Raw genomic sequence first — 15,180 nt, 5'->3', positions numbered from 1 at the left:
AGATCACTTTCTACAAAAGCTAAATGTCTGCCTGTCAGATTGACTCTGTTCTGTTTTTAAGATATTCTTGTACATTTAGACTAACAACATTCTTAAAGTTGATGACATATTTGACATTTGTTACACTGGTGACTCTACAGTGCAGTCTCTTGGCATAGAGGGAGAGCAGTTAAAATAGTATTTGCATAGATGAAACAAGTTTAATAATAAATGATAATTTCAAAACCTTTTTTTTTAAAGCTGAATATGAGATATTAATATCTAGTATTTCCAGAAGTAGCTAACACAGCCTGTATCTGTAGTATGCTTTAGCACTGCACACTCTTAAAGCATAATTAATTAAACACGAGAGATTGAGCACACTAATGCTTTTAATTCAGAGACAACTGAAAACCTTGATTTTCTTTTAGAATTGGTATACCTAATGAAAGGACTTGTCTTTGTATCAGTGGGATCTGAGTGTAATCTTCCCAGCAAGAAACTTGCTATCTTCAGACTAATACTGTCTGCTGGAGTGGAGCATCCTATTTTTTTTTTCCCGTTGGAAAACAAAGGGCAGAATGGTAGCAGCCCTTTCTCAGTGTGTTATTTTTCTAAAATGTTTTCTTCCTATCAACTGGAAAGAGGTAGTTTAGGTAATCCAATGTGAATGCAGAATGCTGTCAAAACAAACAGCCTTTATGTGTCTGTGCTGCCCATTCCTGGATTATCTCTTAGGCAGGCAGGCACCTGGTCTCAGCTGAATCATTGAGTAGTCTCGGATGAAAACTCATTGATTTCTCCAAGGTTTTGCACTGGGTTTGCAGTCACTGCAGCAGATTCTAGTCCTCAGGCTTCCAACCTGCCTGTTGCTTGCAGGTTCTGAGTCCTCTCCTGCACTGAAGAGAATTACACTAGTGATAAAATACCTGCACTCTCAAATCTGTCACATTAGTTCCAATTAACAAGTTAACGAGTGGGGGTTAAGAATAGCTACAGCTTGAGTTAGGGGAGAATAGTTTTCTACACTGTCCCCAGGATAGTTCATTTCAAATATTCTACTGTTGACAGCTTCCACTTTGGAAGAGACCAGACTTAGAGGAACGTCAAGAGCTCTGTTATGGGCTTCCACAGGATTGTTTAGTAAGGAGGGCTTCTAGGTACTAAGAAGGCAAGAAGGATACAAGATAAATAGAGCCTCAGAACTTCTAAGTGTATCTCTGTTGTCACATCTTTCTTCTGTCCTTTTTGATGCAGACTGCTGTTCCTGATGATGTCCTTTAAGGGCCTTAGTGCAATTGCAAGCCCACCGGCTTTATTTGGACCTTCAACTTTATGCTTGAAGAAAGGATAATATTGTCTGAATTACTAATGACTTCATTGCCTAATGTGTCCTATTTGAAAACGTGTTATGTTTTGTGGACAATTAAGGCTGCAGATGTTTTTTTCAGCCTTTAGTCAGACAGCAAATTCTGTTCTTTACCTGTTGAGACTTGTTGAACCAAGTGTAAGCTTCCAGGCATTCCAAAACTGTGCAGTTTTTCACAGTAGCAGGCAAAACTTGCATTTTGAGGCAAAAGCTGTCAGAGAGAACTGCGTGTTTGACATCCTCAGCTACATTCAGATTTTCTTTTCCTATTTAATGAATGCGTAGTGGAGCTGCCAAAGACACTGTAGAAGCTGCTAGTTTTGTTAAAGTTGCTTCATCTGTGATTTAGTACCTTTACGTCCTACACCTGTGAAGGAATAACCCATCTTCGTGCCAGAGAAGAGAAGGCTTAGAAGATATCTCATGCCTATAGATACCTGAAGGAAGGGAGCAAAAGGGACGGAGCCAGCAGGCACTGTTGCCCAATGCCAGCATAAGAGGCAGTGTGTACAAACTTCCTTCTGAACACCAGAAAACACTTTTGTGCTGTATGGATGATAGAGCACTGGCACTGGCTACCCAAAGAGCCTGTGGAGTCTCCTCCTTGGAGATCCACACAGGCACTCTGCTCTGGGTGTCCCTGCTTGAGCAGATGTTGGATCAGATGAATCTGGAGGTCCCTGCCATCCTCAGCTATTCTGGGATTCTGTGAGCTTTTCTTATCTTTTCAGATGTTGCAATGCTCAGTCTTTTCTGAACTTACCTGCAATGCTCCTCTCCTCTACTTCATCTGATAATCAGCATATACCCATAGAAGATGACTGTGAGCTGGGTGTCCTAGTGGACAGCAGCTTGGCTGTAAGCCAGCAGTGTGCCCTTGTGGCCAAGAAGGCCAGTGGTATCCTGAGCATTGTAAGCAGGTTGAGGGTGGTGATTCTCCCTCTCTACTCTGCCCTGGTGAGGCCATACCTAGAATACTGTGTCCATTTCTAGGCGTGCCAGTTCAAAAAAGATAGGAATCTCCTGGAAAGAGCCCAGTGTAGGGCCACAAAGATAATGAGGGGCCTGAAGGATCTCCCTTGTGAGAGAGAGGCTGAGAGGCATGGGACTATTCAGCCTGGAGAAGAGAATGATGAGAGATCTCGTAATATGTAAATTGAGGGAGTCAAGTTGGTAGTGACTGATTTTTCTAAGTTGGTTTCTAGTAACAGAGCAAGGAAACAAGTGAACTCACAGGAGATCTTCTTTGGGAGTGTGATGGAGCACTGGAATAGGCTGTCCAGAGCAGTTGTGGTGTCTCCTTCTTTGGAGATATCCAAGACACATCTGGATGCCTACCTGTGTGACTTTCTGAAGGGTACCTGCTTTAGCAGGGTGTTTAGACTCTGTGAGTCTATAGAAGTCCCTTCCAACCCCTATAATTCTGTGATTCTGTGAGCCGGGAAAGGCCAGTAACGAGTGGTGTCCCCCCAAGGGTCGGTCTTGGGACTTGTGCTCTTTAACATCTTCATCAGTTGACATAGATTGTGGGATTGTGTGCATTCTCAGCAAGTTTGCAGGTGACATCAAGCTGAGTAGTGCAGCTGAAACATGTTCTCCTTCCATTCTATACATAACAAGAAGAGAAAAATGCTAAGAGTAGCTCTTCTTCTGCACTTATACAACCCTGGCATAGTTAGCTATTTTTGTTTGTGTATAGAGGAAACGAGAGTATTGCAATATAGAAACTTAAAAATAACTATATAATAAATTGTTCTTCTTGCTTTATTGCATGTTTCCAGGTGAGAATTTCATACGCAATGGGTCAGTTGCAACAGTGCAGCTTGGGAGGCATTGCCTCAGGGGACAAAGAAACATACTTGTGAGAAAAAAAGACTGCTAGTCCTTGTCTTCAGATCTCATCAGACTACATGGATGCTTTGATGGATTCTTTTTAGACTTATTAACTATTAAATCTCTACTTGCAATTGTCAACAGGGAGCTCCTCTACCACAGCTTCTTACCCCCTCCCCCCCCCGTTTTTTTTTTTCAGACAATCTATACCAATGCAGGCTTTCATAATTTAGCTGTGATTGAAATAGAAGAACGTTCCCTAACTGCTAGTTTCTGTCGCATTCATGGTACACAGATACTTAACTGTAGTGCTGGTAGTTTTGATTACGAGAAAGTCTAAAAATATTTGAAACAAACAAAAGAAGTCCAGTTTTTTTTTTACAACATCCACTTTTTTTTTTCTTCAGGCAATAATAAACAGCACTATCACCCCCAACATGACATTTACTAAAACATCCCAGAAGTTTGGCCAGTGGGCAGACAGCAGGGCAAATACAGTATATGGCTTGGGATTTTCGTCTGAGCATCATCTTTCAAAAGTAAGTATGAGCAATGAAAACTGTTAGGCCAGCCAAACAGCTTAAGATTATTTGATTCCTGCTTGTTTTACCTTGACTCAGTCTTGTTATTTACAAATAATAATAATTAAAAAAAAACCCACACAGTATATGTCCTTACAGTATGAAAAGACAAGACAGATCATGATGGCAGTATGCTTTTAGATAACTTAGATACCTGTGCATTTTCTCTTAACTGACTGGAAAAAGGGAGAAGACTTACAGGTATTACATTGTGTGTTGTTAATGATTTTTAATTATTGATTTGTTAGGCTTCTCTATTTTAAAGTTGTTCTGTTCTTCATGTTTAAAAGGTTTTTCATGATAGAATTCAAAAGAATCAGCAATTTAGTATTACTTCTATATTGAGATGGCCTAGAAAAAAGTTACTGGTAGTCTTCTAATGCTTTTTTGTCTTTTAAGGCACATTCATTTTAACTTTTCTGCTATATGCATCTTGTTACAGATAATGTGACATCTGTAGGCTTAAGGTAAAGCTAGTGAAAAATTTATTTCATGTAAAAGAAAGTCACCATTTCTTGTTAGAATTCAGAAGTTAAAATAACTACAAGAACATTCTCTGCTATACAAGATTTTTTATTTTTATTTTGTTGATAGTCTACTTGAGCAGGTGGGTAGTCGGCCTTAATCTGAGGAAAACAGTAAATCCTTTAAGTGGTGGTAGAGTTGCCATGAGAAACACTTCTATGATACCTTTTGCTATTTAGATGAATCTGGTAGGTAAGTCTGGGAACCTGTAGAAGCCAGTGTCATCTTTCACCAGAAAAAAGCTTTCAGTTTGAGAATGTCTCTACATTAAGCAGAAATGTATCATTTCTGAAGTCCACAAAAGATCTGGAAACCTAACTGAAATAGAAATGAATAGATGGTATGGGTTCAAGTAAGGAATAATGATTGGCTTGTCTCAAAAAAAAATCCCAACATGAAACCAACCAACTAACCAAAACATATCAGCCCATTTGAGAATGTAATTATCACTATACAAATGGTAAGCACAGGCCTGTTAGAAAATCATTAGAAGGAGAACCAGTACATCTACTTTATTTGGACAATGTAAGATTCTTTTTAAGTTTTCTTCATTTCATAGACAGGGAGCTTTAATTTCTGTGATGCAACACAAATCCACAAAATTCCAAGTGGTACTGGTGTTATATGTTTGCATGTAAATTTGTGCACATTATCGCTTCAGTGAACTTAGAAACTTTGTCATTTAAATTGGTGTGTATATCCTAGAGGCTCTTACTGATTAATACAGAGATAACTTTTTTGTTAGCCTCCAAAAGGATCTACTGCAAATGCCAATTTAGTTTATCTCTTTCATGTACTATTCGTGTTTCTCAGTGATGAAACACCTCTTTGAAAGCAAACTGTGATGCTGTAGTCATGCATACCCTGTGCTTGCCAGGCTTTCAATGCTGGGTTGTTTTTGCTGAAGAGTATATATTTATATTTTCATCTATCTTTTCTGTTGCTTTCTCCTTGCTCTCCTGACTTAGTGACCAGTTTAATTCCATTCTTTAGGTACCATCAAACTGATATCTAAGATTTTTCAGTATACTCCTGGTTTAAAATCTTACACTGCTATTTTAAAAATAATCAGAAAAAGTACAGTAGATATTTTGTAAAAAGAACATGTTTGATAAGCAGTTGCTCAGATTGCTGTGATTCATGAAAAATACACAAATCCGTTGAGATATATAACAAGTCACAGACCCATTCCAAAGATAATGGTGACAAATCCTCAGGACGTTTTTTGGAAATTGTCCCCAGATTTATTCAGGAACAGGTTGCTTGTAGAAGTTGCCTTGAAATTAATACAGGTACTTTTCTTTTATGTATTTGAATCAGAGACCCAAAGTGAACATCTCTGTTATGTGTAACTGGTTTTGCAGAAGTGTCTGGACACTGTGAAAATATTTAGCATTCCAGGTAACCCACAACCACAAAGCACTCAATCCAGTCAGTGACTGACTTGAAAAGGCTAATGAAACATATAATAAGGTCTTCTAACAAAATATTTGTTCTTATATCATTGTCTACTTAGCTGTGTCACTCTAAACATAAGATGATTTTCAAAGCCTATTCTAAACACTTGACTTCAGAACTATTTGTTTCATTTACCTTTGTCCTTTATAAACTAATTCCCAGAGCAGAGTGCATAGTGGTAAACATTTTCAGTATTATCATTATGACTGAGAATATTTGATTAAAAAATAAAAGCAGGGTAATCAACTCTTTAAGTGCAAGAAGAATAGAAGAAAATTAATTGAACATTTGTTTATCTACATTAGAGCTTTTCTCAACATGTCAGACCACAGATTCACTTTTGAGATTATTCCATAAGGAGTCAAGCAGAAGTCAGCAGTATTGAAAAGATGATTTCTGCATTGAAGAGTACTCATTTCACAGCATTAGGATTTTCTATCATAGTCCCTCTTGCTTGTGAAGTAGAAAAAGCAGAATATCCCATGATACTCATCAAGAACTAAACAAATTTTCCAACCGGAATATAAGTCTGTGCTTTGGATAGCATTCTTCCAAAGAAGATGGGAGGAAAAGCTCCTGTTGTATCCCTTTAAATTAGTTGACATATATATGTATTTACTACATATAGTGAGTAATCTAAGAGTTATGCAGCGTGGCATAAGTGTCATTGTGGGTATTATCCTTTCACAACTTTTCATCTTTTCCTTAGATTATTAATCCTCCAGTGTACTCTTACCATTCCAGGAGATCTCATCTTTGTTAATTGGGGATTGTATCAAGAGATTGCTATTATCCACCACCCAAAGATCTCAAGGAATTCTGTTAAATTGATGAAATTTTCCTTTACATTAGCCTGGCTGGCTCTTTTTCACAATATTGCCAGTTTGTCCATCTATTAACTTTCTTTTTTTTTTGCAATTTCTACCAATGTGATACAGAAGATTATGTTTACTGCCTTGGTTTTCTTCAACTACATATTCTAAACTTCAGCATCATGCTTTCCATTCACCAGTCCTCTGGTCCTCAAGTCCTCTGACTTAAATAATAGGTTACCAGTGAGGTTTTGAGGTCTATGTATGAGTATGAGTACTCCTAGAAGGGCATAATCTAGTTCTGGGGACCTATTGTCAGTTTTATCTGTTCTGAGATCTTTTTTTGATGCTGGATTAGTGTTTATATCTGGTGTTTCTTTTAAATAACCCACTAGCTGAAAAACAGGATACCATATGAGAAAAATTATACTTCCTCAAGTACTAATAGCCTAGCAGGATAAATTTAAAGATATTAATTTTTTTTTTGTATTGGATAGCAAATGAATTTCTAATTGAAAATAGTTGAGAGTATATCAAACAAAGGTAGCCTTTTTAGCTTCTGAATATGTGCAGTACAACACAACAGCCAACCATCCAAGAAAAAAAAAACACAACAAAACAAACAAACAGAAAAACCCAACCTCAAACAATTTATGTATATGTCGCTGCTCAAGACATTTAAAAGCTGTTGGGAAAAATCCCAGTGTTTTTGCAGAATGCGGTGTTTGGCCAATCATAGTAAAATCATGTTTATATAAAAGCAGTAGCAAGTGAAATCAAATGCTTGGCTCCTTATAGCAATTTGTGTGTTGTAAAGCTGAGATCACAAAACTTTTCTGTGACCAGAGGATCTAGGCACAGTTCTTAGTAAGTTCAACTCTCAGGTTTAAGGTTAAATTAATGCTTTATGAATACACGTAGCAGAAATTTCAAGATTCACATGACAGTTGCTGCAACAAATGAATTTAACCCTGTACCCACTGCCGATTTCTTAGATAACTATTGGAACTATAAATGCTTTTACAGAATTTGGAAAGAAATTGGTATTGTTTAAGTCATGAAAGAGTGAGGGCTCTTCAGTGAGTAGTGACCGCATCAGGCTTCAGAACCTGGTTATTCATTGCAAGGAGGAGAATGAAACCTAGATCTGGCAGTAGCTATGTAAGCTGATTTATTGTTACCAGCCATATCTGAACTATTGTTTGGTTGGTTGGTTGATTGAAACTTTTTTGCAGTTATTTTCCTGCTATATAAACAGAGCATGCTGTCTCTGAAAGATATGGGAAGTTTGCCACCATGTTAATCAAATGAGTATCTAATAAGAACACAATTAAAAAATTCTACTGACGTAATTTGATGTTGTGCAATGCAGTGTTTTGCATGTATTGTAACTAATTCAAACCTACTATCTTCTTTCTCTCTCTTTTTTTAAAAAAACATATGCACATTCAGTTTGCGGAAAAATTCCAGGAATTCAAAGAAGCTGCACGGCTAGCAAAGGAGAAATCCCAAGAAAAGATGGAGCTGACAAGTACACCCTCTCAAGTGAGTTTTACTGCCTCATTCAACCCTAGTACTTCACAGTCTGTGCATACTGTTTTAACAGTTTGTATTATATCTTTAAACACATGTTCTACTTAAAAAAAGGAACCAGTATTTCCCAGTTAGCTTGAATCCTTTCAACAGTCAGCTATAGAAGTGTCCAGAAGTCTAAGAACGCATTTAATTGTATGTTCCGGAGGACTCAAAGAGTGTTGTTTTTGGAGCTGTCTGGATCTGGCTGCTGTCTGCCACAGGGCAGCTCCAGGACAATGCTCACAGAGGCCAGTGGGCTGAGGCAAGGGCTAGGGAAAGACAACGGCCATAATTAAGATTAAAGCTTAAGACCTTTTGTTTCTTTTCCTGTTGTACCCCTGAAACTTAAACTGATACACTGTAAAGGACTTTATGTAAGAATCATTCAAACAAAAATCAAAGTTAAAACAGCACGCTATTTTTACTTAGTTCCAACTTAGTAGTATTCACTTGTGCTGTGTGATGAAAGGTGATGATAGTACCTGTGGGTTCTGAATTTTATTGCAGTTAGCCATGTTGTAATAGAAGAACTAAAAGATGTCTCAAAACATATGAACTGCTTTAATATAAACCCAGAAGAAAGATAACATAGTTATGTTTGTTATGAATGTTATATATTATGTATGTATAATGGAAATTAATCATACCTAAAATTAAGTTACTTGAAAATGGGTACTTGGACTTTACATTGGGGAAAAAAAAAAAGAAGTTGCATGAGGCATTTATGATTCTCCATTCCAGTGTTTCAAAGCAATAATGAAGACAAGTAATTTTTGGTTTTGGAAAATGACACCGCTTTACAACTTCAACAAGGATTCTTTATTGAGTGGGATTAATGCAGATGAGTTGTGTTTTTATTTTTTATTTTTATTTTTTGGAGAGTGCATCCTTATTCATTGAGTGAGTGCATCTCTTGGGTGCTTTTGCACTGACTGCAAAATGATGGCAGGTGATTTGCAGCATGCCGTAGGTTTACTGCCACCAGAAGAAAGATACACCTGGTGTCCTTCCAAGAGATGTCAGAGGGATGCCCTCAAGGATATACGCAATGAAATAACTTCATATTCTTTTCACTGGTAGGCATTTTGCCCTAGTCCTGAGTTGACTCGGTATTAAAGGGAAACTGCTTGTCTGTAGAATAAGAGGAGAAAAATGATGCCTTATTTATTTTACATACTGATTTTCATGACTGTCTTTGAATTTCTGGTAAATTTCATAATAAGCACATATCAAAATATCTGATTCCATTATCTGTTATAAACTGGTATATACACATAGTTTCTTGGACAGTGGAATACTTCAGCCAGGTCTCTAGTTAATCAGGATTACAGATGAAATGATCACTGTGCTTCTATTTTTGACATTTTTATATTATTAACAGTCATATTAGTTAACAGTCTGGACTCAGCAGTTAAATCTGTCAGTGTCAAATGAAGTGACTTACTTGGTTTCGACATAAGTTTGAACTAGTCGGAGACAAGATTCTTTCATCTAGCAGTTGCCCAGGGTTAAGCTTTCCCTTTCTCTATGCATGCTATTATTATTGTTCATTTCCCTGTATAGTTGGAGCCCAACATTTTATACTGTAGGCAGCTATAGAAATACTACCTTGAACAATTCTATAATGCACATTGAGAGCTGCAACTTAATTACTGCACATTCAAGAATAACTTCTTATTCAATCCTTCATTTTCATTTATTGGCTTTTAACTGTATTGATAAGTTAGTGCATTTCAGAAGGTATAGTTAGTGCAAGTACTGACACATCAGCATAATAGTTGTCACATACTTAATGCTTCTCGTTAGTTCCCCAGAGAGAAGGCAGTTGAATCAGGAATTCTTGAGTTCAGAGCAGATGAGAAGTGATGGTTTCATGGCATACTTTGGCACTTATATGGTGCTAGGGTTTATTTAAAGAAAGTAATGACTGAAGGGGAAGATTGGTAGTGGGTAAGGTAGGTGGGACCCTAGAGACACCTAAGGTGTACTTTCTGTCATTTTGATTGTCTTCCCAAATGTGGTTGCAGGGCACTTAACTCCAGTGTTGTTTTTCTTAATCATTTTACAGCTCTTCCCTTTCTCTTTGGTTTCCAGCAAAAGGACCTGAGGGAACAGCATGGAGCTGCATCAGGGCAGGCTCAGGTTGGGTGTTAGGAAGAGTGAAGAACACACATAACAGACTCCCTAGAGCAGTGGTCCCCAACCTGCTACAGTTCAAAAGGCATTTGGACAGTTCTTTCAGACATAGTGTTTAAATGTTGAGTGTTCCTGTGTGAAGCCCCAAGTTGGACTTAATGATCCTTGTGGGACCCTTCCAACTTAAGGAAGGAGATATATTCAGTGGCCAGACAGGACTTCCCAGGAACCTGTTTTTTTTGGGTTTTTTTGTTTGTTTTTTTTCCTGGGGAAATTTTGACAGGAAAGGCAGTGGGAGGTAGTGTGTAAACAGTGTGGTATATAAGAATATTTCAGTTCACTTCAAGTGTTAATCCCCTGCTGCCATAGACTTTCAGATAGTCATTCTGCATCACATTGATGATAACACTATATATCAAAATTGGAAAACATATATTTAAAGCTTACATAAAATGTGTTACAGTACTGTTTAAAGAAAATGTCTTTCTCATTATTTACCAGTTAATTAAATGTACTGGGTAAGGTACATTGCTCACCCTCTGTGCTGCACAGCTCTAGGAGAAGGACATATGCCTTTTTTGCATTCAGTATGTTCCTACACGTTGAATCTTTATTAAAATATGCTTGCATCTAGCATAACAAAACCGTGCACAAAGCACTTACTGCCCAACATTGTTTGATGCAACCCTGCAAATATTAACTGGCATGTATCAGTTTCAATTATAAATAGAATATGAATTTATAGCTTGAATACTTTCCAGTTAATCATGTTGAAAACTTAAGAGCCATCTTATCTAAAGTCCACTGAAGTTGGGCTATTTTTCTAAGATGCTATAGCTTTAGAGGTGTTGGTACTACTTAGCTAGGTATTTCTCACCCTTAAGAAGTCTTTTAGTGGCTAGGAAGTAGTAGTCCCATGTTGAGAATTTTTTTTTCACAGCTTTTTTCATCTGAGGACATGTATTCTTCGACTATTTTTTTCCCCCACTGAAATACTTTGTAGAAATTCTACATTCTTAACCGCTTGTTTAATACTGCCTGTCCTGTTCCAATTTACCAGCAGGCTTTGCTTTAATTTCCCAGAATATCAGTTAATAAATAAAATCACCTTTTACCTTCATCATAGAAAGAACATAATGTGTACAGAGAATTACAGTGGTGTAGACCAACAAATCATGAAAGAGATGCTGCTTTGTTACGTGTAAGTCACACCGAGTGGATGGTACTTTTTTCTAATAAAAAGAAAAGCATTATTTCTATGTCAAAGAACTTGCACTTTCTACCCATCTCTGTTAAGATGGATTCATGTAACAATGCACTTTATTTATATCTGAGCTGTATGAAGGCTTCAGACTGAGGTGAACTAGAAAGAAGTTATCAACTTTGGTACTTATAAAATCACTTGTGCAATAGGTACCCCATCTGTTGACTTTTTAACCTTACCTTTGAATTAGGGTTTTGCAAGGACCTTACCTTGTTCATATAAAACTGAAATACAGGCTCCTCTGTTCTGCCTCCTCTTCTTTTTCAGACTCAAATACAGAGACATAAAACAATAGATCTTTCAGTGACAAGAGACCTATGGCCTATTTTCAGTTACTGGTTTACCTGCACATTGAAGGAGTAACACTTTGTTAACCAGTTCATTGAACTACCTGAGGCAATAGCCTGATAACTATTTTGTTGCTGTTTTTGTTGGCCTTTTTTTTTTTTTTTTTTTAATGTTCAAGTGCAGAACTGAATGATACAGACTGAGGTGCCTGAACCCTTACTCCACTCTTACAACTCATGTCTGAATATCAGTTCTTTTCTTCTCCTAGCCAGAATCTGCCCTCAGACATTTCTTGTGACCACAGCCATTTTAATAACACATCTGAAATTTTGTGCTGACTGACGTTCAAAACAATCCAACTCTTCCTACTTGACTCTGAACCCCTTGTTATGCACGCTACTAAGGATAGTGATTGTTTGCTAAGTTTTAGTGTCAGGTCTTCTTAAAGTGCAAGGAATGGACCAGTTTTGACAAAATGGTCATGGTGTGTTGGCAGAACAAGGGGAAATGGCCACAAACTGAGGCATAGGAAGTTCCACACAAATGTGCATGGGAACTTCTTCCCAGTGCAGTGACGGAGCAGTGGCACAGCTGCACAGAGAGGTGGTGGAGTCTCCTTCTCTGGAGACGTTCCAGACCCGCCTGGACGCCTACCTGTGCAACCTGGGCTAGGGAGCTGCTTGGGCAGGGGGTTGGACTCCATGATCTCTGGAGGTCCCTTCCAAACCCTACAGTTCTGTGATTCTGTTTTGTCAACCATCGGCTTCTTTGTGGACACAGTTTTCTCACAGAACTTGTGAAAAAGTGACTGCAGTGCTTGAATTTCTGTATTGGTACAAGTGTTTCCACTCATATTATGGTGTCTGAGTTGGTAGCTCACAGCCCTGTGAAACTGCAAGTCAGAACTGAGCAGGGAAATGTAAGGTAGTGCGTGGAACACTTAATAACAACAACAAAATATAACACTTAAAAAACAAGCTGGAATTCATTTACAGGCAGTGACCCTTTGGGTATTACGTAAACTGTCATGTTTGTGTGCTGGAATTTTTGTCACTTAAATTTCTCTCAAATTAGGAGTTTGTCACAGTGCTTTACTAAGAAATAGGCATAGGTGGAACTTGCACATTTTTTTTCTGCTGAAGAAAATTCTTTCATGCTTTCATACTTAACACATTTTAATAGACAATCTCTGATTTTATGAACATAATAATAGTGTTGCAGGGGTTTCAGCTTAAAGACACAAGCAAACCAGTTTTCATGAAATGTAGTATGTATTTTTTTAGAACATGAAGTGTAACTGGTGAAAAGAAGGAAGTAACAGAAACTTTTGGGTTCCTACTGCCTTTCATTTAATGTAGGTGGGAACTCTTCATCACATCAGAGGATAATAATAGACAAAAATGCATAATTTATATAACACAATGTATGTGCCTGATTATCTTGCCAATTATTCTCTCCTTCCACACTTAGTTTCAATTCAGTTTCACTTCAGTGAAGTTGTCCTGTAAAAATCTGGATGTATTTTTTACTTTTATGGTATTATCATATGAGGTAACTTTTGAGTATAAAGTAACAGATTTTCTCCCAGAAGTAGAGAACAGTTTACATTCACAAAATAAATGATTTGCATTTTTATTATATGTAACGCTTTATATTTGTGTGGCAAATTAGGATAAATTAATTATTTTCTTCTTTATAACCTACCAGAATTTCATAAGATTGGAGCAAGTTGTACATGTGCTTAGAATTACTGGATAAAAACTAAATATAAAAGACGAAGTTCAAGTCAGTATTAAAATGTTACGGTACTACTCTGCATCACTCTCTAATTCATGTTGTAGAGTTAGAATGTGAGATATCTCTCTCACTTCATGTGAGATGGTTGTCAGAGTAAACGCACAGTTTTAATACCTGTTGTACTTTATCGCTTAATGTAATTCGAAGCACACTGAAAAATGTGAATTACGGTCTTCTTGGCTAAGTGGCACCAAGGCTTTGTGGAAAGTGATGATGACAGCCTGATCTTATTTTTCTCTGAAGATCTTAAGGTACTCCATGTGATTAAGTCTCAAAGTCCTAGGCCATGTTTCCTATAGACGTAGATTCAGTGCTGCCTTCTAAACTAGCTGAAGGCTACAAGGAGGTGCTAGAGATTAGACCTTGATCTTTTAAGATCATGGGCCAGATACTTTTCAGTTCTTTCTGAGATTGCTATTCTTCAGGTTTCTAGTCAGTGCCAAAGAGCTGGAAAGAGGAGGAATTAACTTTTCAGAGACTGTGCTTGTGCTTCAGTTTAATAACATAAAATACCCATGCAGATGGTTTCAGTCTGTGTGGTCATAGGATATGCTTGGCTTTTAGAACAATTGTTGTTCAGCCATCTTCTGTTGTACTGACATGGTGTTCATTTAACTCTTCATGAAAGTCTTCTTTTGCGAGTTCAGTTTTGCCACTTCATTACTAAAAGCTTACTAAGGTATATAAAAATCAGGACAAACAACTTAACTTATCACCCTTTTTATCTTCTGTGACAGACATTATTTGAAGATGAGTGTGATAGGAAAGAAAATACTGAAGTTAAATCATGTACAGAGATTGAAAGTCCTATAACTTTCTTGGGTAGGATGTGGGCTATATGGTGTACTCTTTTTTTTTTTTTTTTAAAGAAATAGTGTCTGCAAGTAAGCAAGTTGTGTCTGATAATCAAAACACAAACGCATATTCTGGTTTGATAAGGGTTGATAAACTGCACCAATGCCTTCTGGCTAAGCGGCAGCCATCAAGTTTATCAGATATCAAGTTACATAGCAGCAGTGGAAGCTGTTTGCTTGTAGTTGGAGTATTGCCCTTCCCGGATGGTACTGTGAACATCCGGAATGACAGCCAGGCTTCTGTGACTCTTTAAGTTTGGCAAAGACTCTACTGACCAAGTGTTATTTACAAAGGAGTCTTCTACATGAGACTGACTGCAGTTGCAAAGGCCCTTCCACTGTTCACTTAGGTTAATGCAGAATATGAAGTCTGTATTTTGAAACAAATAGCACTTGTTTCTTTGTGATAGAATATAGAGTAAGAGGTAAGAATCCTGGGTGTATTTACGGGTTTGAGACTGAATGTAAATATCAGGCAAGAGTGATATATGTCTGTAATAAGGAGGATGCTGGATGCTCGCAAAAGAAATCTTATGTCAGTTGTGTTTTCTGTAAGACAGTGTGAATCTGATGGTAATACACTTCTAAATTAAATCACATGATGAAATATGTCTACGGGGAACACTGGAAATCTGTGATCCTCACATTAATGTTGCCTAAAATTTGTATGTTATGTAAGAATTAAAGTAATGCTTATTAGCACATTGTC

At 37.4% G+C, this 15,180-nt stretch overlaps 2 protein-coding genes across 3 annotated transcripts in view; both read left to right on the top strand.

Annotated features, from left to right (window-relative positions):
• Positions 1–15,180, top strand: part of SERINC5 (serine incorporator 5) — a 510,096-nt gene that overhangs the window by 307,463 nt on the left and 187,453 nt on the right. The window lies entirely within an intron of this gene.
• HOMER1 (homer scaffold protein 1) overlaps positions 1–15,180 on the top strand; it is a 90,436-nt gene that overhangs the window by 25,365 nt on the left and 49,891 nt on the right. For both annotated transcript variants that reach the window (XM_065739822.1, XM_065739821.1), the window contains 2 exons: positions 3,589–3,720; positions 8,010–8,102. In XM_065739822.1, coding sequence (XP_065595894.1) covers positions 3,589–3,720; positions 8,010–8,102 — 225 coding nt within the window. The remainder of the gene's footprint in view (positions 1–3,588; positions 3,721–8,009; positions 8,103–15,180) is intronic.

This window comes from Cyrtonyx montezumae, unplaced genomic scaffold (genome assembly GCF_038088225.1).
Source record: "Cyrtonyx montezumae isolate F1298 unplaced genomic scaffold, pur_monq_1.0 scaffold_25, whole genome shotgun sequence".
Taxonomy (NCBI): Eukaryota; Metazoa; Chordata; class Aves; order Galliformes; family Odontophoridae; genus Cyrtonyx; species Cyrtonyx montezumae.
The sequence above is the reverse complement of the archived record's forward strand: the minus strand, read 5'-3'. Positions and strand labels throughout refer to the sequence as shown.